This window comes from Ruditapes philippinarum, unplaced genomic scaffold, assembly GCF_026571515.1.
Source record: "Ruditapes philippinarum isolate M1 unplaced genomic scaffold, ASM2657151v2 ctg311_1_1_1_1, whole genome shotgun sequence".
NCBI lineage: Eukaryota > Metazoa > Mollusca > Bivalvia > Venerida > Veneridae > Ruditapes > Ruditapes philippinarum.
The window spans coordinates 31,870-55,891 of record NW_026864451.1 but is presented as its reverse complement, the minus strand read 5'-3'; the positions used below and the strand labels follow the sequence as shown (position 1 = coordinate 55,891).

The 24,022-nt window shown below is 34.3% G+C and overlaps 1 protein-coding gene across 1 annotated transcript in view; it reads right to left on the bottom strand.

Moving 5' to 3' along the window:
- Positions 1 to 1,500: 1,500 nt before the first annotated feature.
- LOC132725616 (titin homolog) overlaps positions 1,501 to 24,022 on the bottom strand; it is a 48,676-nt gene continuing 26,154 nt past the window's right edge. The window contains exons 21-31 of the mRNA XM_060710761.1: positions 23,839 to 23,977; positions 22,690 to 22,840; positions 21,331 to 21,473; positions 19,133 to 19,264; positions 18,370 to 18,531; positions 12,448 to 12,628; positions 11,604 to 12,070; positions 9,297 to 9,372; positions 8,429 to 8,578; positions 7,424 to 7,610; positions 1,501 to 5,789 (exon numbers count right to left, since the gene is read on the bottom strand). Of these exons, the coding sequence (XP_060566744.1) occupies positions 1,872 to 5,789; positions 7,424 to 7,610; positions 8,429 to 8,578; positions 9,297 to 9,372; positions 11,604 to 12,070; positions 12,448 to 12,628; positions 18,370 to 18,531; positions 19,133 to 19,264; positions 21,331 to 21,473; positions 22,690 to 22,840; positions 23,839 to 23,977 (5,706 nt within the window). The 3' untranslated portion in view covers positions 1,501 to 1,871. The remainder of the gene's footprint in view (positions 5,790 to 7,423; positions 7,611 to 8,428; positions 8,579 to 9,296; positions 9,373 to 11,603; positions 12,071 to 12,447; positions 12,629 to 18,369; positions 18,532 to 19,132; positions 19,265 to 21,330; positions 21,474 to 22,689; positions 22,841 to 23,838; positions 23,978 to 24,022) is intronic.

Sequence of the window (24,022 nt, the reverse complement as noted above, 5' to 3'; positions counted from 1 at the left end):
AAAACAAATACATATCAATCCTAATTTATTAATCATGCAATAAATATTAATATTCTGTTATTGAAATCTTTATATTTAGATGCTAAGTTATTGCATTTGCCTTATTAGTATGTATGTGAATGCATTCAGAACTCAAGAGCAAAGTCAATATTTATGATTATTTATTTAACATTGATGTTTTATTAACATGCATTTCATAGAAAATTAGAAACACTCAATTTGAAAAATTCATAAAAATATTAGCTGATTTACATATATTTTCAATATGCCAAGAAGTTAAACCTAAAATTATCATGCAGATAAGTCAAGAAAAGACATAAAATTTATTATTAACTTATTATAAAAACTCATTTATAAATACCCTGATTTTATAGCAATTTACTTATTATGAAACTTAAATACCTTGTTCTGATAGCAGAAACACAAACTTTGTTACTTTACAAAACATACAATAATGTCCAATTAAAGGGTGATAATTAAACACTGTATCTTGAACATTAAGTTTAATACATGTAGTTCATAGTTCATTTCGAAATTATAAGGGTTGATACATCTGTACTTGGTATAGGAAATAACTGGTTAGTTATCCTTTGAGATAGTTAAGTAGATCAACCGATATATGGCGTTGAAATCAGCGCAAAAATCAACAATAAAAATAAAAATCAAACAAACAAACACAGTACTGTATCACTACAAGAAGTAACGATTCATAAATGAATTAATAGACGCATATTTAGCTGCTTTGGGAAAAATGGGTCAACATATCAAGAAAAAGAAAGCGACTTCCAATCCGCAAACATTCAACTGATTCCAATGCGTAATTGAAAGCAAAGTTGTAAATGAGGTAGTTAGCTTCTTTGAAAAATTGGTGAACATCAAGGAAAGGAATGCAACTTTCATTCTGTGAGTCCCATGCGTAATTTAAAGCAAACTTGTAAAACAGGGGATTGGGTATACTTTCGAGTACCAATAGAATGTAAACAGAGACGTAAGAGGAATGGGAACAAATAAAGAGTATGCAAACAAAATCGTTTTAAGTGAGACGTTCACGCCACTGGTGTGCCTTTTAAGTAAATACGAAATTAAAGGTGAATTGAAAGGTGTGAAGTGCGGGATTTTGGTTCAAACCAAATTGTGTTAAGTGGCACGTACTCGCCACAGCTATGTCTTCTAAGTAAAACAAAATCAAAAGTGAATGAGAGGGATGAAATGCAGGGTTTTGGTACAAACTAAATCATTTTTAGTGGCATGTTCTCGCCACTGCTATGCCGTTATAAGTAAAACAAAATCAAAAGTGAATATATGGGTGTGAAATGTTGGGATACGGATTTGTTGGTTTGCTCGAGGTACTAACTAGCACTCAGACTGCATGCCGGGTATTGAAATCTGCAAATGTGAGACGCTGAAAGAAAAAATAGCTTATCAATAGTAAATGGCTCTTCACTTTTCCAATTTTGAAACTGTAGGTATGATTTAAATACACATGCCTGTAACGGATCAAACAGTACAATAATGTATGATGCTATACTAAGGATGTGACAGGCATACACTGCTCAGGTTTCATAAAACTGTGTACAGGAGCAAATACAATACTGGTACATTTAACATGGTTGGAGTTTGTGAATAGAATAGGTACATATAAGGCATCATTGCAAAACTTTAACACCATGGACAGGGAATACCACAAGGTCATATCCAAGGGAACCGGATTTTATATAAAGGTCAAGTCATTTGTATGGGAGATATGAATACATCACCCTGGAAAGGACACTGTTTACATCTACAGATACAGGAACAAAGGCCGCATTAACATATTCAGCGATGGCGAACAGGTTAAAACACCCAGCAGCATAAACCAGCATCACGTGATGCTAACTTACTTCTTTCTTTTCAACCTTTTCTTTGATTGCTGACAAATCCTCATGTGAACCCATCAGATACTTTCCACAGTCAGCAGAAGAAATCTCCATATCTTCTAAAAGCTCTTTTTTCATTTCTTCAATATCAAGGTCATTTGTTATGAATTCTCTTATCGTTTCTCTTGATTCAGTTACCTTTGCCATCTCTAGGCTGCTAGAAACGGCAGACGTAACAAGAGATTCTTCTACAACAGAAGCCCCAACCATTGCTATATCCTCTTTCATATCTGATACAATATTTCCAGCAATTAAGGTCTCTTGTCTCTGTTCCTTAGATGCTTCCTGTGTATTAGAACTTTCAACACTTGTAGACTCCTGAACATGCTCTTCTTTTGTCGTTGTAACCATGCTTAAGCTTTCTGAACTTCCTACAGATTCTTCGCCTGTTATAAGTGTTTCTTGTTTCTGAGTAATCGAAACGTTACTAGACTCCGAGCTTTCAACTACATTAGATGACTCCTGGTTACAAGACTCTGTTGTGGTTTTCAAAGTCGATACTTCTTCTAAATCATTTACTACTTTTCCATCACTTGTCACAGTCTCTTGTTTCTTTGTAACTGTAACTGTTCTAGTGATTACGCCATCGACACCCTCAAAAACTGTTGACGACATAATCTCTTCCATTGCAGATGTACTTGAAACCTTTTCATTAGTTGATGCAATGCTTCTAGATTCTGATACCTCTTTCTCGACAGACTCTATTACTTCTGCATTTTCAAGTTTTGTTTCAGATTTTGTTTCTTTAGTCTCAGTCACAGAAAAACTTCCCTCAGATTTTGTTCCTTCTGCATTTTCAAGGTTTGTTTCAGATTTTGTTTCTTTAGTCTCAGGAGTGATTCCATCAAATTCTGTTATTTCTGCATTTTCAAGTGTAGTTTCAGATTTTGTTTCTATAGTCTCAGTCGCAGATGCGCTTTCAACAGATGATGTTCCTTCAGCAGATATGGCTACTGTAAGTTTCTTCGCAGATTCTGTTAAAACCGACTCTGCCTGTTGTAATTCAGACTCAAGTACTGCCTCTTTTATCACAGACACGCCATCGCTCTCCACAGATGATATCTGTTCTGAAGATATGTTTTCAGTTTGTTTCTTTCCAGCTTCTGTCGTAACAAGACCTGTCTGATTCGTTTGTGAACTAGAAGCGGCCTGTTCAGACATAGTTTCAGAAGTAGTTTTGATAGAGGATTGCTGTTCTGATGATATGGATACGTTCTCTTTCTCTTTAGTTTCTGCAACTACTGTGTCCATCTGTTTTGTTTCCGAAATAAATGTTGTTTCTTTACTAGCAGACATGGAAATGTTTTCAGCATTTGATACCTGTTCTGCAGACACAGACTCAGTTTGGATTTTTACTTTTTCAACAGTCTGTTGAATTTCAGATTCAGATACTGCTGCTTTAGTCAAAGACGCAGACTTACTCTCATCAGATGAAATTTGTTCCGAAGATAGGGATTCGGTTCGGCCATCTCCAATTACTTTCATTTCAGAATCCGTTTTATCATTTATTGACTTAGAAACGATTTCAGTAGAAGATGTTTGTTCAGTAAAAATTGTTTCTGTTTGTTTCTCTATCCCTTCCGCCAAACCAGTAACAGTCTGCTTTGTTTCTGAAACTGATACTTCTTCTTTCTTGCTTTCAGCAGATAATGTGGTTTGTTCAGAAGATGCAGAGCTTGCTTGACTGTCAACATCTGCTTTCAATGCAGCATCTTCAGATACTGTCTTACCATCTGTACTTTCTGAAGATGATATTTCAGGTTTTGTTTCAGAATTAGCATCTGTTAAATCAACAGATGTTTCTAGATTTTTCTCTGTTGCAGAACCAGAGGCTTCTGTAGAAACGATTTCTGACTTTGTTTCATCCTGGCTGGCTATAGTTCCTTTGTGATCAACTGATGACTCGCTTAATGAATCTGATTGATCTTGAACTGAAGACTTTTTGACAGGTTTTAATTCTGGTGAAATTGTTTCTTCTGAAACAGGAGATGGGCTTGCCTCTTTTTCTGTTGAGATTTTAGCATCAGTTTGGATTGAATTTTCAGATGCTTTCAAAACAGAAGAAAGTTCTTCCATAGCGGCTTTCTTGATTTCTTCTACAGTAGATTCAGCAATTTTACTTATAACATCCTCATTACTTTCACTTTTTGCAATTTCATTTTCAGACCATATTTCTTCAGTTTTATTTAAAATTAATTCTTTTTTATCTACTTTTACACTTTCAATTTTATCTTCAACAATTTCATTATTTTTTATACTTTGCTCAATCTCAACATTCTCTTGCTCTTTAAGAACTGTTTCAGAAATTTCACTCTCTTTGTTCTTATCTAAACTTTGCTTTTCCAAATCTGCTTCAATCATTGTGTCTTTAATTTCTATCTTAACATTTTCTTTTTGTTCAATTGCTTTACTTTTATCAACTGAATCTGCTTGATCCATTGCTGCAGCAGTCTCAGTGGCATCTTTAGATATGCTTTTATTGTCTACTTGAGAAACAATTTCTTCTTGTTCCTTTTGAACTTGATCATGTACTTCTTGCGTTTCAATTATTTTCTCCATTACCTGATTCTCAGGTTCTTCTTTTTTAACCTCAATAATCTTATTTGAATTTTCCTTTGATTCAACTAGGGCTTGATTATCTTCAATCTTTTCCTCTTGCTTACCAATGTTTTCTTCAGATTTCACTTTTTCGTCTTTCATATTTTCATTCAATTCTGTACTTTGATCCCTACCAACATTTTCAGCATCTGTCTTTGTAACATTATTAGCAGCTTCATCTTCTCCAGCTAAACTGTCGTCGATTTCCTGTTTTTGTTCTGTTTCAGTTTTCTGAACAATTTCTGCTTGTTCTAATAAGGTACTATCAACTTCTTGAGTTTCATTTTCTGTTTGTATTTTGTCATCATGTACTTGTATTTTGTCGCTTTCCTTTACTTGTATATCTTCTTTGTCTGTATCCTTCGTTTTGCTTACATCTTCTTTAGTTTCAGTGTTCTTCAGATCGGCAGTCTTTGTATTGTTTTCAATCTGAGAAGCTTCCGTAACAGTTTTACTTTCTTTACTGTCAATACCAATAGCCTGCTCAATTTTCTCACTGTCAGCCTTTTCTGTGTTAACTTCCGACACCCCAACATCACTTATCAATGTTTTGACTTCCTTGCTTTCAGAAATGTCCGCACTTGTCTCTTGCAATTCATCTGTAAGATTTGACTGAACGAGTTTCTCTTCCTTTTCAGTATCAACATTTTCTACCTTATTTTCTGAACTCTGCTCAATACTTTCTTCAATCTCTGTTTTTGCATCCGTAGTTTTCTGAACAGCTTGCGACATATTTGCATCAAAATCCTCAACTTGGTCACTGACTACTTCTGTTTTCTTTGCTTCCTCAGTTACAACTGATTCCTTAACTGTTGCTTCCTCTGTTTTTGTCATCTTGCACTCAATGTCCTCCTCTGCAGCTAATTCCTTCATGTCTTTCTTATCATCTTCAATATTCTGTATTGCTGGTGCTTCTTTCGTTACTTCAATAGATATTTTAGTTTCTTCCTTTCCAAGTACAGACCCATCAATCAGATCATTCTTTTCTGATGGAAGTACATCAATTTCAGAAGTGTTAGATTGATCAATGTCTTTTTCTGTTTCAGCATTTTTCTTCTTATCTGCAACTGTTTCCTCTACAGTGTCATTTGTTTCGTTGTCTTTTTCAATTTTATGCACTAATTTCTCTAGCAATGGTTGTTCAGGCAAATTAGAAACTTCATTTTTAAGAGATTCAGAGAGGTTTATGGGTTTTTTCTTTACTTTTGTTTCGGATTCAAGCCTTTGAGTTATTTTGTCACTAAGAATTGGTTGAACCAAAGGTCCTGTTGTGATCTGTAAATGTAATCTTTTGTTATTAATAATCAAAATTCATCCGTACTTTACAGTTAGTGTACATGACTAAAAATGGAGAATAATACCATCGATAACTTGAAAACATGTTTCATTAAATTGCTGAAAAAATATTATGTTAGAATTGTTATTTTTTAATTTAATCCATGAAAAAAAAGAAACTAAAATAAATCCATAAAAAATTGAGTAACAAATCAGCAAGATTCGTGATTGACATAGTTAATAACATAGTTCAGCAAACAATTTAAGCTGATTCTATCAATAAAGGAAAAGCTGAAAATGCTAAAGAAAAATCAGTTAAGCTTGATTTGTTATTTTGCTCATTTTATTAAATGTATTAGAAAATTACAATAAAAAAATAAATCATATTATATAAAATGCAAAAAGCAATAAAGCATGTTGACCCCAAAAAAAGAGAGAAAATTTCTTATTATAAACATAAAAAAACATTTCATACTGAAAAAAGAAAGCACTATAACCATAGTCATAATATTTTAGATACTCATTAATACATCTTTTACAATATTAATTTTGTAACCATTGGTTTGTTTTTGAGCACAGTGCACAGTCATGCATTTCTGTTATAATATAGATTATAAAAAGATATTTCTAAAATCATTCATAAAGTATTGAACCTTATCCTGCTGTCACCGAAAGTCTGTTCAAAATTTAAGGGATTCCAATGTCAAAATACAAAATCGAACTACTGACAGTACAGAGTCTGGTCAGACAGTATTGATTCCACTGTCAAAATACAAAAATTGAGTCACGGATTGTATAGAATAGACAAGAATATTGGCCGGGCTTTATACTGGTGCAAAAGCTACTCACTCTCGGTTACAGCAAGTTAAGAGCTTAGAATGTGCTCTGGTTAGGACTATTCTACCACTAAATATGATTATATATAATTCTAAAAAAACTGTCTAAGGTTAAAAGTGTTCTACTATGACAAAATATGATTCACATACTACAAGCCTTGAAATATTATATGAAAACCAGTTTTACCATCTTGTATTGATAAAATGCTAAGCATTCAGACACGTATGCCCATAATGCGATTCCAAAAATACAGTACAATCTCTACAGAGTAACATACCTATCACTTCAATTCATTAGCTTGATCTTTAATACTGTCCACTAGCTTTAAACAGTTTTTCACCTATGTAACATTAGCCAGTTAAATTTTTTGTTGGGTTTTATGTCGCACCAACAAAGTATAGGTCATATGGCGACTTTCCAGCTTTACTGGTGGAGGAAGTCCTAATGTGCCCATTTGTGTATTATTTTAGACACAAACAGGCACCTGAGTAGAACGACTGATGTTACTTAAGCCAGATGGATAGCTTTCTCACATAAAAGAATCAAAAGACGCTGGCGCGGCTTGGACCGAGGTAATGGGGTCTGTGCCAATCATAACCTGTATAGTCCAAAGGAAGCATATAAAAGCCTTGGTAAAATTGTGCAACTGTATACTCTTTGGAACAATGTTCTACATTTAAATCTAATCAAGTACTCAATTTGGCTTCATTGATTCATGACATGGTATATATGCAGTTAATCTCAAACAAAAAATGAAAATACCCATAATCTATGCAGTATTGAAAGCAAATGGTCACCTTTGGAAGTTTTTCAATATCAACAACAACTAGACTGTAGTCAATGTCAGATCTCTTCGTCAGATAATCCACAGAGAAGGCCCTCAGTTTCTCTGACTTGAACATTCTGGAATTCCTGGCATTTACCATACTCTCATTCAGATTAAGCCATGTTGAGTTGAGACATTTAGTCACAGTTGGCCGATTTCTGGAGACAAAAATAAATTTTCATATCAATAGAAATCTTGATAAAAATGAATATAAAAAAGACTGAGGTACTCTGGAACTTGGGATACTGTGGGACAAATGAAGACATGAGTACTTCATGCGTTTTGATTTTTATTTATTTATTTACTCAGAGGTGGGGTACTCTGGGACAAGTATGTGATTGTGGTTACATAAGATATCTGTTACATATAGTATATATTTATGAAATAGATATCAATTTTGAGTGCATTGTCATAGAATAATGCACAGTTCAAGTGCGTAGGAATATAACTGAACTACATTGAGCGAAGATATAATTTTTCCTGACTTCCTTTGGTTTTTCTAATGGCGTGTAATCATTCCTATTTATGTTGTTCATATATCATGATATAATGCACATGACTTCCCTATCTCTTTGATAGTTGAATAGTGTGAAGCTTGTTAGAAACTTAGAAACTTGTTTTAATACACAACAGACAGCTTCATTGAACTAAATATACTCGTATTGCTCGTTTTACTGTCAATATATAGACTGACAGACTGTAAGGACATTCAAGCTAGCCTGGCCCTAATCTTGAGCCATAGATAACTCTTGCCTGAAAATGCTATTTCAATTACCTCCCTTGCTACTGTTCAAATCTATTTTTTCCCATATTACCTCCCCCTATTGAGATAAACTACTTTTTAAGAGATGACACTGAACAAATATCAAATCCGTCAATAATTGTGAACTTTAAGAATTCTAAGAGTATCAATCAATCTATGTTGAAGTATAATAAAGTTGAAGATGTGGGGAAACAATTCAGAGGTCACACTTACCTTGGAAGTCTAGATAAAAGTTTTACTACAAATTTCACACTTTCTGGAGTAACGTTATCATACATTTCCTTCGTGCTGTATCTGTCAAACAAAATACGACTCAAAGTCTCCTCCAAATTCTTCCCTCCAAATGGTGAAATGCCACTCATTCTATGTAAATAAAACAAAATCATGTAAAATGATGCAAATAAAGTGTAAAATAATGTTAATTAGTGTAAATGATGCCAATTCATGTAAAATGATGCAAATCTATGTAAAATGGTGTTAATGTAAAATGATGTTTATTAACGTAAAATGATGCAAATTAACGTAAAATAATGCCAATTAATGTAGTTGGTGTTAATTAACATAAAATGATGCATATAATTTAAACCATTGCAAAAAAAGTAAATTAATAACAATAATGTTAAAACAGCATGCCTCCAAATTCGTGCTATTGTGAAATAACCGAAAGGAAGCAATTAAAACCTTACAGATGGCACTTACAACCCATGAAATTACCAAAGAGATTAAAATATATAGAAAAATAGCCCTAAATACTGCATTAGTCACTCAGTTGAAATATTGCTAGTATATGAAAATCAGTCTTGCATCGCATGTAACATGTAAATTATTACTTGAATCTGTTTACTTTTTCTCAAGTTTGATTTTAATGAAATATTTTGGCTCATCTAAGGCATGCAGCTTTAACTGATTACAGAGACAGTTAGCCAGAAGAGGAAAATAAACCAATTAACCTCCCCAAAAATGGATTCCCTGATGCATCACTACAGATGTTGGGGTTCAAAATTTATCATAAAAGAAGATATTAAAGGAGTTATTATATCATTAAGTTATTGATTCATTACATATGAAAATATAAACTTACAAGGTGAAAGTTACAGCTCCAAGGGTCCATAAATCTGCTGTGAAGTTTACATTCTCCCCTTTAAGAATTTCTGGTGCTGTAAAAGAAGAATTTTAAAGGCACGTTATACCTCAGAAATCTTTGATTTTTTGATACTTTAGAAATGTCAAATATGTATCAATTAATGTTTATAATTTATGTTTAAATAATGCATTAACAGCATGTTTGATGTCTAACAACTGAAGAAAGTAGCGCTAAATGTGCAGTAATAAGTCAAAAAGGTGGCAATATATAGACAAAATAGTATTTAGACTTCCATACAAAATACTTATTCACTATGATCATGATGATTATATCAATTGTCAACTGAGCTAAAAGAGCAAAATATAGTTCATAAATATGGGAAATGTTTAAAGTTTTGGAATCTGTAAAAAGATACCAACAATAAAAAGATTTTAAAAATAAATATGATAGCTATTGTGAGGCATAATGGGCCTTTAAACTTTTTTATTTGATAATATATAACACAAATTTACAATGAATAATCTACTAATAAAACATTACTCTGATAAAAATATATACCCCTATAAAATTTTGAAGTTTAAGTTTACATTATGAAGTTAAAAATTTATATAAGTAAAATAATTTTAATAAGTAAATCTAAATTTACATTTGAAACTCCACTGATGTCAAAAATCCTAAAAACATAAAATTTGAATTTCTTTTATAGATCAGCATGGGCACTTACAACAGGTCAAAGACAGAAAAGGCCGGGTTGCATTTGTATATTTAATATCATGATGATGTGATGTTACGAAAACAATTTACCACTGACCGTTAATGTCGAAAATTTAACTAAGTCGTTAAACCATAAATGGATGAGCAACAGACCTGAAATCAAATCCCACCGTATGGGACCACATGTCAATGCTGTATACCAAATATCAAGAGGCTGTGATACGTAGTTGCTGAGAAAACTGTTACAAAAATTTCCTACCATTGACCATTAATGTCGAAAATTTAACTAAGTCAGTAAACAGGAAGTGGATGAGCGACAGACTTGTACTCAAATACCACCATATGGGACCACGTGTCAATGTTGTATGCCAAATATCAAGAGGCTGTGATACTTAGTTGCTGAGAAAATTGTTACGAAAATTTCCTACCAAATTTACCATTGACCATTAATGTCGAAAATTTAACTAAGTGGATAAAGAGGAAATGAATGAGCACCAGACCTGAAATTGAATCAAGGTATGGGACCATGTGTCAATGCTGTATGCGAAATATCAAGAGGCTGTGAAAAAGTAGTTGCTGAGAAAACTGTTACGAAAAGTTTTTCCCCGCCCGCCCGACATTTACCATATTATAACCCGGGTTTGCACCTATGTAACCAAAATGATTAAGGAATATACTCAGAAACAAAGTGAAAACAGTGTGTTTTGAGCTATTCTTGTCCGATTTAAATGAAAAACATTGCAATGCTTTTCAATTTTGGGTCATTGTTCACAATTTAAATAATCATTTTCGAAAAATGGAGAGATGGAATGATCTGAAATTTTGTACACAATTTACTGGTCTAAACATACAACAATACATGAACATTTATCTCGAAAAATTATTTCTAGTTCAATCATAAAAAAACCTCAGTGGACTGGATTTCCTTTTACCTGCTAAATTGTCATGTAATAAATGTGCACTGTTTTGAATTGGAAAAGTTATAGGGTAAAAATCCCCAACATTATAATAACATATTTAAAATAATAACCATATTTTTTTAAGATACATAAATTCTGAATATATATATAGATCTTTAACAAAGATGCATAACAATAAACATGTTATCATAGAAGATATCCCACTTTAAATTGTAATAATGAAACCAAAATGACATAAGGCCCATGCTACCTGGCATCCATCTTAACATTATTTCATTTTTCAGATCATAAAAATACTGATATTTTTGTCAATCAGACGATTTTTTGCTGATAATCGATACACTAAAAATAAAAATTTGTCTCCCTATGCTCATGATATTAGTCACTGCAGTGAAACATATTTTTGTATTTTCTCTGGTGTCTTGCCGGACTACTTTCTGCTAAATTCAGCCAATACGAATTATTTTCAATAAGTTTAAAAAAGAAAAGAGAAAAAATCTAAAACAAACAGAAAATTCAAGTTTTTCCTATTAATATGGAACTTTTTTTTCAATCTTGTGTTATAAAAACTATCATATTGTACTTGTGGCTATTGCTACTCATGAAATATTTATTTTCATAACACTTGATGATCACAGATTTCGTATATTTCATTTTTTTCAATACTCACGTGTAAAGTCAGGATAACCAGCCAGCGGAACTTTTACTCCTTTATCATCCTCGACCTTGTGAGCCATCGTAAAGTCGCGTAATTTTACGTGCGGTCTTCTCCTTGTCGCCATCACCATGCTTGCTGGCTGAAGATTGAGGTGAACGATTCCGAAATGTTCGAGGTATTGAAGTGCGTCAAGCACCTGTCGCACGAGGCGAGCAACTGTTTCTTCCTTGTATGTTTTGTGTAGACAGAAATATTGCACAATATTAATTCCAGAGAGATGTTCATAAATCACATAAAACTGATCGACACTTATGTAACTGTCTAGAACGCTGACAACGTTGGCTTGGCTCAAGGTACGCAGGAGCTCGAACTCAGCCGTGATGCTCGCGTTCTTGTCCTTATTGTAGGGGACTATCTTTGCCACACACTGCTGGTTTGTTGATTTACTTGTACACAATTTATATTCACCATAGCTTCCCCTGTAAATATACATAAATTATTTATGTAAATTACTCGTTATAAATCGTTTATAAGTTTATTAATCTCTCATTGTTTTACTTCATCTTTTGATGAATGATAAAAAATTTCAGTTTTCATTAACAGTATGATTTAGAAATTAAGTACCAAAAGACTTGCAAGTTGCTTAATCAGTTGACAAAAACAACTAGAAAATAAATGTATGTTTGTTTTATTGGATATTATTTTATTATTCTTTGCAGGTTTTTTCCACTTTTTATTGCTTCACTTGATCCATAAAAATTTCAAATTTTATACTTTTAGGCTTTCATTCAAATTTTATACTTTTAGGCTTTCAGTGGAGCACCTTTAAAGATTTATTAAATATGAAATTTCATACTTAGAAATGGTATCTGTAAAAGTGAAGCTCTCATTTGGATCAATCTCATTTATTTTTGGCTCCTCGGCTACAGTGAGAGATGGCCGTCTGCTTTCTGCTGGGAGGATCAACTGCTGTTTGTCAAATGTTGAAAATTGCATCAATGGTTGAAGATCCATGGCAACTGAGACTTTTGGTGCATCTGTTTGGAAATTGGTGAAATAAATTTTAAATTGATGAAAAAATATATTTAACCTTATCAATTTTGACCAATGTTAAAGGCAATTCTGATACTAAAAGATATAGGGTGCTTTATTGATGGCCTACTTGTTACACTATGTTATTATTATATCGTGAAAAAAAAATTGGAAAAAAAAAAACCCCAAAAGTTATAGTTTGATTTTATGAGATGTTACATTTTAGCACCACTTCTCCTTAAATTTCAAAACTTCTTCCGTTTTTCCGCGAATGGAGAAGACATTTGTCCCTAAATTTTCAATCCATGTTAGTTGCTGGATGTTTATTTTTCATGTGGGACACACAACAGTTAAAAAAACAACACTTAAAATATTTCACCTAGACTTTGAACACAAAGACAATATACAGAATAACCTCTATAGAGTGGCCCTCTAATAAGCAATTACCTCTTTACATCTTCCAAACTAAAAGTTCATAATAGATTTAACCTCTCTATAACAATCACCTCTCAACAATAACCAAAATATTAAGTCTCCCAAAATGTATTTAAAAGTAAAATATTGAGAAGTAAAAAAAAGATATTCATTTACACAATGCAAATGGCACTTACAATCCACTTAAATTACCCAGAAGAGATCAAAATATACAAAAGTAGCCTTAAATGTGTTAGTAGAAATACGGTAAAAAATGCTACAAATACAGTCATTACTCGCACATAACATGTCAATTATTAGTTGAATCTTTAATCTTTTCACTTTCCTTTAAAATATTTGTAAATTTGTTTTTGAAATATTTTGGCTTATCTGGACCCATGCAGCTTTAAATACACTGTTGTGTATAACTCTGTTATTCATTGGTCAGAATGTATTACTAATAAGCCCCGCCTACTAACCCTATCTTAGCATGCCACGCTCTGTATCAAATCAGTTAATAAACGATAGTTCAGCATTAAAGACGTGTTACTTCTCTATAGAAAACATAACAATCTGGCGACGAGGATAATTGAACATTAAATTTCGGGGATTTTATCTATTAGATATTAATGTTATTATCATAATATGTGTAAAATTCTGGATTTAATTTATAAGTGTTAAAATGGCTGCATTAATTGGACATTTATCTGGATTTGATGGCAATTCAGAATCATGGACATGCTATCAAGAACGTTTAGAGCAGTACTTTTTAGTAAATGAAATAGACGATGAGAAAAAAGTTCCAGCTTTATTAACTTTACTTGGAGAAAAAACTTCGAAATTTGACATCACCGGACAAACCTTCAACACAGTCATATGACGATCTTTGTGAATTATTGAATAAACATCTTAACCCAAAGCCATTGATTATAGCTGAACGATTTAGATTTCACAAACGAAACCAAGCGGCGGGTGAAAGTGTAAATGATTATGTAACTACACTGAGGAAATTGGCAGATTGCGATTTCCAAGCCAGCCTAAACGATACGTTACGGGACCGCTTAGTTTGTGGACTTAAAGATGAGCACATACAGCGTAAACTATTGTCGATGGAAGACTTAAGTTTAAAGAAGGCTGTTGAAACAGCAGTTGCTATGGAAACAGCAACGAGGGACGCCGCAGAACTTCAGTCGTTGACCGCAAGTGTAAATAAGGTTGAGAAAAGGAAACCTTCGAGAAGAGTTGAACACAGGCCACGGCAAAAACCGGCGACCGCAAACTCGACCGGGAAACAAAACGGAAAATGCATTCACTGTGGTAAAGATAATCATGCATCTTTCAAATGCCGATTTAAGAATGCCATTTGCCATGCATGTAATGCACATGGACACATAAAAAGTATTTGTCTGAAAGCACGTGCACGAGACGTACATGCCATGAACAACAACGACGTTCCTGTGATGAGTATAAATTCCGTGACCAAAGGTTCGAGCAGGAAAATCACCATCACACCAGAGATAGACTACAGACCCTTACAAATGGAAGTCGATACGGGCTCAGCTGTTTCTCTGATGTCAAGAGAAGAGTTCCAGAAGTGTTTTGGAAATGTTACATTGGATAGGCCCACATCAGTGTTAAAGACATATTCTGGTGAAGAAATACAGCAAGCCGGAACAAAACTGGTAAATGTAAGGTACAATGGACAGTCAAAATCGCTGAAACTGTGTATTGTCATGGGCAACGGTCCCGCATTGTTTGGACGGGACTGGATGAATGAAATTGTATTGGACTGGTCACGTATTGTACATGTGAATTCAATTGATGATCACTCAACACAAACACGTATAGCCGATATTATGAAGCGATATGAGTCAGTGTTTTCCGACGGTATCGGGAAAGTTAAAGATATTAAAGCAACGCTATCTGTCAAAGAGAATGCTTCACCGAAATTCGTAAAAGCTAGGCCAGTACCATATTCGTTAAAGCCGAAAATAGAAAAGGAATTAGACATTCTAGAAGAACAGGGCATTATTACGAAAGTGAATACATCAGAATGGGCTACACCTATTGTGCCCGTAGTTAAATCTTCGGGAGGAGTAAGAATTTGTGGAGATTTCAAAGTCACCGTAAATCAAGCTATAAATGTAGATAAATACCCACTCCCGAGAATAGAGGACATTTTCGCGAATTTGGCAAATGGAAAGAAATATTCAAAGTTGGATTTACGCCAAGCATATCTTCAATTGGAGTGCGATGACAAAACAAAAGAAATGTTAACGATTAACACTCACAAAGGTCTATATTCTTATAATAGATTGACATATGGAGTATCATCAGCACCTGCAATATGGCAAAGGACAATTGATCAAATTCTTCAAGGAATACAAGGAGTACAGTGCATTCTCGATGATATTACAGGAGAAAATGATCAAGCTCACTTAAATAACTTAGAAACAGTAGTGCAACGGTTGTCAAAATATGGTTTAAAAGTGAATAAAGAAAAATGTCAGTTCTTTCAAGAGAGGATTACATATTGTGGTCATGAAATTGATGAAAACGGTCTGTGGAAATGTAATGATAAGGTGGATTCTATTTTAAATACACCACGTCCACAAAATGTCACATCTCTCAGGGCATATCTCGGATTACTAAATTACTATCATAGGTTCTTAAATAACCTAGCCACGGTAATTAAACCGCTAAATCAACTGCTAGAAAAGGGGCGTAAGTTTGTTTGGACTAAAGAATGTCAAAACGCGTTTGCGAAGTCAAAAGATTTGATTACGTCAGAACCCGTCCTTACGCATTACGATCCGAAATTACCCGTACGGTTAGCAACGGATGCTTCCCCTGTCGGTATTTCTGCAATATTATCACATGTAATGCCTGATGGCAGTGAGAAACCAATTGCATTTGCAAGCCGTTCGCTATCAAAGTCTGAAAGAATGTACGCGCAAGTACAAAGGGAAGCTACTGCAATATACTGGGCAGTACACAAATATTATCCGTATCTATATGGTCGAAAATTCACGCTGATAACAGACTGTCAAGCACTGTTGTCTATATTCTCTCCGAGCAAGGGCATTCCTGCCACTTCTGCTGCGAGAATACAACGATACGTGGTTTATTTGTCAGGCTTTGATTGTGATATAGAATATAAAAGTACTAAGAAACATACTAATGTCGATGGAATGTCACGTTTGCCCGCGCCATCAATATTAGAAAATGAAAGTAATTTTGAGGAAGTATTTTTCAATGAACAATTTGATAAACTTCCTATAACTAGCGCGCAAATCAAGCGTGAAACGCAGCGAGAACCTATCTTATCGCGTGTTTACGAAAATGTAAACAAGGGCTGGAGTCTGAACTTAAATGACCCTGTCCTGAAAGGTTATCACACGCGCCGGAACGAATTAACTATTCAAAGAGGCTGTTTAATGTGGGGAATTAGAGTTGTTATTCCTGAGAAACTCAGAGGTCAAGTTTTAGATCTTCTGCACTGTAGCCACAGTGGAATAGTTAAAATGAAAAATTTAGCGCGAAGTTATGTCTGGTGGCCTGGCATTGACTCAGACATTGAACACATGGTGAGACATTGTCAGGGCTGTCAGATGCAGCAGAAAATGCCAGAAAAAGTTCAACTTCACCCATGGGAAAATGCGCGCTCTAATTTTGAACGCGTTCATGTAGACTTTGTAGGTCCATTTCAAGGTCATATGTTCCTAGTAATAGTTTGTGCTCGAAGCAAATGGGCTGAAATAGAGGATATGGGAAATTGTACGTCTGCCGAAAAAACAGTCAATGTATTAAGGACCATATTTAGTCGTTATGGTATACCAAAACAATTGGTAAGCGATAATGGTGTACAATTTACATCAGATTTATTTGCGCAATTTATGAAAAATAACGGTATTTTTCATATAAGAACCGCAGTTGCTAAACCGTCCACAAATGGTTTAGTGGAACGTTTGAACGGCACTTTTAAGTCAAGAATTCGAGCAATGAAATTTGATAAAGGAGACCTAAATCTTATGTTGGCAAATTTCTTGTTAACATATCGCAATTCTGTACATCAAAGCACACAAGAAAGTCCTGCAATGATGTTTATGGGCAGAAGTTTGCGAAGCAAGTTAGACTTATTAAAACCGGATATAGACGGTTATGTCGAAAAACAAAGAATGAAACTGGCAACATCGGAATCGCGAAATTTCCGAGAGTTTAAAGAAGGAGACTCAATAATAGCGCGAGACTATAGGCCTACTTCAACCGAAAAATGGTTATCGGTACAATTTTATCCCGCGAGGGACCTCTCATGTATAAAATTGATATCGGTAACAATCAAGTCTGGAGAAGGCATGTTGACCAGCTACGGAAATCAGAAATGAATAATGAGCTTTCTCGCCGAGAAAGTTCACCGTTAAACATGATCCCGCTTAATTTGTCAGAAATGCCAGTTATGACCGAGAGAAATGACCCTTTGTTAGTAACTGGTAATCCTGAGAAAATGCCATCATTAAATGAAAATAAAAGATCAGATCAAATGTTAATGGAACGAAGATACCCATTGAGAGAACGCAAACCACCTAATCGTTTCTCATACTGAGTTGACTACGTAACTGTATAAACATTCGAGAGCGTACAGACAGTTAATGTGCTATCTAATTAAACATTACACTATTTTGTTGTAAAACATACCACTGAATGAACTCGTGTGAACTGTAGTAAAAGTCAAAGGTGAATTACGAACAATAGGTCGATAGTTTGATCTGGTTTACGAATGAATTAATCTCGTATATCTCATGTTGTTAAATGATTCAACCAGTTGTCTCTTTCTTGTTATTTGATTATATTTTTAGTATTAATTATATGATAATGGACTAAAATGTTAAGAAGGAAGAACTGTTGTGTATAACTCTGTTATTCATTGGTCAGAATGTATTACTAATAAGCCCCGCCTACTAACCCTATCTTAGCATGCCACGCTCTGTATCAAATCAGTTAATAAACGATAGTTCAGCATTAAAGACGTGTTACTTCTCTATAGAAAACATAACATGCACTGTACTTTTTTTTCACCTATTATCATCATATCAATACTTCTGTACTTGTAAGTTACAAAATTAACACAGACTTGCGTTCAAGTTAGAGAAAATTCAATGAATCCTTTTAAATCTGGTACTAATGATTTGGCTTTTTATTTTACAATTTACTAGTAAATTTTTTAATTCTTAAAATGCTAAAAACAGCATTTACATGTATGTCATTAGATATTTAACACAAAGAATTAAGATATATTTTTAAAAATAGAATAAATATGCTTGAACAAAAATACCTTTTGCAAGTGTTTTTGTTTCCAATGACGACCAGCTAAATGGACTGGCTCCATATCTATTATGCACAGACACTCTAAATATGTAGGTAGAATCTGGTTCCAGTCCAGACAGTAATGCATACTCCTCTGTAACATATGGACCCTGTGTCCATTTCTTTTCACCTGCAAAAATCATTTTATCATAATAATTTCATAAAATCTGCAAGTCAATGTATATTTTATGTTACAATCATTATTTTGAGTATTGGTTATATGGCCTACCATAAAAATTTTGCCAGGTTACATCTTTTTCATGCCAGGTTACAATGTATATTCATATGTGTTATTATATTTAAATGCTTTGACAAGATTATATATCCTGCTGTAAATTTTTCTTAGACCGGTTAAATAACTTAAAATACAACTTTTTACATGTTATATGACCTTTTTTCAATTGTATAACAACTTTTGATAGACTTAATGCCCTAATATATTTTTCCATTGACTGGGTGTTTGACCTAGTAGATTTTTTGACAAGTTATATGACCCATTATGGTTTGTAAACTTATTGTGTCTCTGTTTTATGAAAAAACCAATCATTTTTACAATTACATACTCTGTCCAAGATCACATGTCACAGGGAATTTTCAACTTGCTCAAGGTCTAAACCAGCAAGCCTTGGTTTTCTAATCTGGTGCACTCTCTATTAAGCTAAGTGGACAGACAGGTGGCATACATGTAGGTATGTCTTGTATACAATTCATACTAAAATAAAAGAACTAACCTTCCTTCCTATAGTCCACTCTGTAACCAAGGAGATAAGCGTTGCCGTCTGATACTGGTCCGGTCCAGGTCAAGAAGGCCTCTGTACCGGAAGTCTGAGTTACCAATGGGCGTCCAGGCTTGCTTGGTACATCTACAATAATAAAATATTACACTTCAGACCATTGTTCTTTTCAAATTATTTAATTGATTTTTAAAGAAAAGGCATTTTATGCTGAAAAACAGTAATTTCTGTAAGACTGTTGAGTCTTCCAGAGATAGACTCATGTCATACACAAAGCAATCACCAATTTTCTAGTCTTCCAGAGATAGACTCATGTCATACACAAAGAAATTACCAATTTTCTAGTCTTCCAGAGATAGACTCATGTCATACACAAAGTAATCACCAATTTTCTAGTCTTCCAGAGATAGACTCATGTCATAAACAAAGAAATCACCAATTTTCTAGTCTTCCAGAGATAGACTCATGTCATACACAAAGAAATCACCAATTTTCTAGTCTTCCAGAGATAGACTCATGTCATACACAAAGAAATCACCAATTTTCTAGTCTTCCAGAGATAGACTCATGTCATACACAAAGTAATCACCAATTTTCTAGCCTTCCAGAGATAGACTCATGTCATACACAAAGTAATCACCAATTTTCTAGTCTTCCAGAGATAGAGTCATGTCATACACAAAGAAATCACCAATTTTCTAGCCTTCAAGAGATAGACTCATGTCACACACAAAGAATTCACCAATTTTCTAGTCTTCCAGGGATAGACTCATGTCATACACAAAGAAATTACCAATTTTCTAGTCTTCCAGGATAGACTCATGTCATACACAAAGAAATTACCATTTTTCTAGTCTTCCAGGGATAGACTCATGTCATACACAAAGAAATTACCAATTTTCTAGTCTTCCAGAGATAGACTCATGTCATACACAAAGAATTCACCAATTTTCTATTCCAGGGATAGACTCATGTCATACACAGAGAAATTACCAATTTTCTAGTCTTCCAGGGATAGACTCATGTCATACACAGGGAATTTACCATGTTTCTAGTCTTCCAGGGATAGACTCATGTCATACACAAAGAAATTACCATTTTTCTAGACTCATGTCATACACAAAGAAATTACCAATTTTCTAGTCTTCCAGAGATAGACTCATGTCATACACAGAGAAATTACCATTTTTCTAGACTCATGTCATACACAAAGAAATCACCAATTTTCTAGTCTTCCAGAGATAGACTCATGTCATACACAGAGAAATTACCAATTTTCTAGTCTTCCAGGGATAGACTCATGTCATACACAAAGAATTCACCAATTTTCTAGTCTTCCAGGGATAGACTCATGTCATACACAAAGAAATCACCAATTTTCTAGTCTTCCAGAGATAGACTCATGTCATACACAAAGAATTCACCAATTTTCTAGTCTTCCAGGGATAGACTCATGTCATACACAAAGAATTCACCATTTTTCTAGTCTTCCAGGGATAGACTCATGTCATACACAAAGAAATCACCAATTTTCTAGTCTTCCAGAGATAGAGTCATGTCATACACAAAGAAATCACCAATTTTCTAGCCTTCCAGAGATAGACTCATGTCATACACAAAGAAATTACCAATTTTCTAGTCTTCCAGAGATAGACTCATGTCATACTCAAAGAAATCACCAATTTTCTAGTCTTCCAGAGATAGACTCATGTCATACACAAAGAAATCACCAATTTTCTAGCCTTCCAGAGATAGACTCATGTCATACACAAAGAAATCACCAATTTTTTAGTCTTCCAGGGATAGACTCATGTCATATACAAAGATATCTCCAATTTTCTAGTCTTCCAGAGATAGACTCATGTCATACACAAAGTAATCACCAATTTTCTAAGACCATAGATGTTAGAACTATTTCTGAAAAATTTATTGACAATTCTGCTAAATTTGGAAAAAACTTATTTTAAACAAAAAAGGACTAAAATTGCTAGACACAGCTCTTCTGCATGTTATTTTTCATGCCATATAAAGTAATCATCAGTTTTCTATGATGCTAGAACAAATTCCATGCAGCTTATTGACAATTTTGCTAAATTTAGAAAAGAAAATTGTTTTAAACAAAAAAGGACTAAAACTGCTATACACAGCTCTTCTGCCTGTTATTTTTCATGCTATATATAGTCATATAGTCTTACCTCCCAGAAATAACCTCGCCTCACATGAGACACGCCCCTCTTTGATCCTGGCCACACACTTGTACACTGCCGCATCATAATCCTTACTTTTAATTATCTTTAATTTAGCAAGTCCTGTCTCTGGATTAAAGGAAGCATCCGCCCTGAAATATTGAACCTGCATAATGAAAATATTTTCATAATATCACTTTAGAATTATCAGTGTGTCACAGTTCAGAGATGTTCACTATTCAGGGAAGAAAATGTGTAAGCAGTCGTATAGCTCTGCCCTCAATGGTATCCTGAGGGTCCTGTGGGTTCGAGTCCTGATCAGACAGCACATTTTCTCACACTGTGACTAGTGTTTGTAGTGTTTCCAGGGCTATTTCTACCAATGTTTTGAGAAATTCTCCAAGCTCAAACTCAGATCTCAGGTACTTGATTGGTCAGAAACTGTCACAGAATGTACACTGACCAATGAAAATCTTGAGATTTGAGACAGGATTTAGACTCAAGTTTTACAAAACCTTGAAGTCAGGGCAGACTGAACATTTTACTCACCCTGTGACAAGTGTTTGTTTGAAGCGTTCCTAGGCCTATATTTACAAATTGTTTGGTCATCTCTCTGTGGTATATCAACCTTACCAGCTTTCCTGGATAACTGATCAGTAAATACCAAATTCCCAGCAAGTAACCAACTACTGAATAAATCCCAAATGATTTCTATAGTAGTGAAAGACAAATGACCATTAGAATCAATGTCCCAAGTCAATTTTCACTGAGACATTTCACCTTCCCCCAAGGATTGAACCAGCTACCAGAAATTAGAAATCTGATGCTCTCGCTTTTTTAAATCTAGAATGGTTTAAGTCAAGTCAAGTCAAAAGATTTATTCAGTAAATAAAGGGCAAGGCCCAAAATACATGTACAAAATGTGATATTTAACATAATAAGGTTGTGTCGTTTATAAGTTTTGACAAATTCTCATTACATTTAATTATCTATTATGCTATAGGGATCATGAGGTGGTAAATGTAAGCAGAAATTTACCTAATTACAAAAATATCAAATGTGCCAAACACGCATTGAATTTCAAGTCGATAAAAAATCCAGTTTTGAGCCTCAAAATCCAGCTGAAAATCCAGATTTGGCCCATTTCATTTGTCACATGTATGCATTAGATGAAAGGAATTCATAAAAGGTATGTAATTTAGCTCCAAAACTATACTAATTTAGTCAATAAGTACATGTACATGTATTTCTATTTTCTAAATATTTGCTACAATGAAAAAAAAACATATATATACATTGATATTCACAGTCAATGTGATAAGTTAAATGATTTTCAGGACAAAATTTGCAAAAAGGGTTTAGGTTTACCTGTAATCATCGGACAGAAGCTGTTCGTCTCTGTACCATGTGACCACGGGTATCTCGCCTGTCTCTGACACGACTTTAGCTGTGAAAGTTACGTCTTCACCAACAAGGAATGTTGTGGCTTGAATCTTGTCCCGGAACAAAATCCCAGTACCTGCATAACATAATGTTAAAGTTCAATGTGGTCAGGAAAAAACATAAATAGGTTAAATATTAACATTCTCACTGCAGAATTTGTATAGTTTTTGATTTGGAACAGTTCATTATTTATTAGGGGAATATCAAAAGCAAATATATGTATTATAATTTAGGAATTATTTGTAATAATAATTATTAGCCCTGCTTTGTATTTGAAACAATCCATGTTAAGTTTAAGGGAGTTCAATACCAATATACAAAAATTGAGCAACCCAAAGATTAAATCCTGGTCAGAGGGCACAGAGGTTCAGGCTGGTCTGGTTCCAGGCTGGTGGCAAGGAGGGTATGAGGGCTCAGGCTAGTGGCCAGGAAGGCACAGAGGTTCAGGCTGTCCTGGTTCCATGCTGGTGGCCAGGAGGGAGGTTCAGGCTTGCCTTGTTTTTTAGGCTTGTAGCCAAGAGGGCACAGAGGTTCAGGCTGGCGTGGCTCCAGACAGGTGATGGAAGCTAATCAATTTCGGTTCCAGTAAGTTAAGGGTTACCATAGTTTTATCTTCAATATTGAATGCTGATATTGAAATCTTTTATAAAAACAAAATTACAGACAAATTTGCATTTGAATTTGAAGAGAAACATTATTTGTCATCATTAACATCGTCATAGAAATTAAGTAGTATTTACAACTAAAGTAATTCTGGGCTTTTGATTTTATCACCATTTTTCATAATATAAAAGAAAGAGTCTATAGAATTTATAGTGTAGACACAAAATGTTCAAATTTTGACCTTCAAGGATGACCTTGACCTTGAGCCGGCACAGTGCCAGTTTGAAGAAAATTGTTCAATGAGTATAGAGTTTATAGAGCAGACATAATGGAGACGAACTGACTGTAGGACTGACTGGCCGATTGACAGACACAACAAATTGATTTCAATACAGCCCCCACACACTCTCCACATTATGTGGCAGGGGTAAAGATACAACATTTTATCTCAATTATGACAGGTATCGTTACCAGTATCCAAAATATCCTTGTCCGACCTCTCGGTTTGTTTCGGTTTTGTATATTTTGGTGCACCAGCATGGCGGCATTCCCTTACAGTAAACTTCTTATCTTGTATCGGGAAAATCTGACTGTCTGGGTCATCAAGGTACTGTAAAAAGATGTAGAAAAAGTTCAAGGTCCACCTATAGGTAGT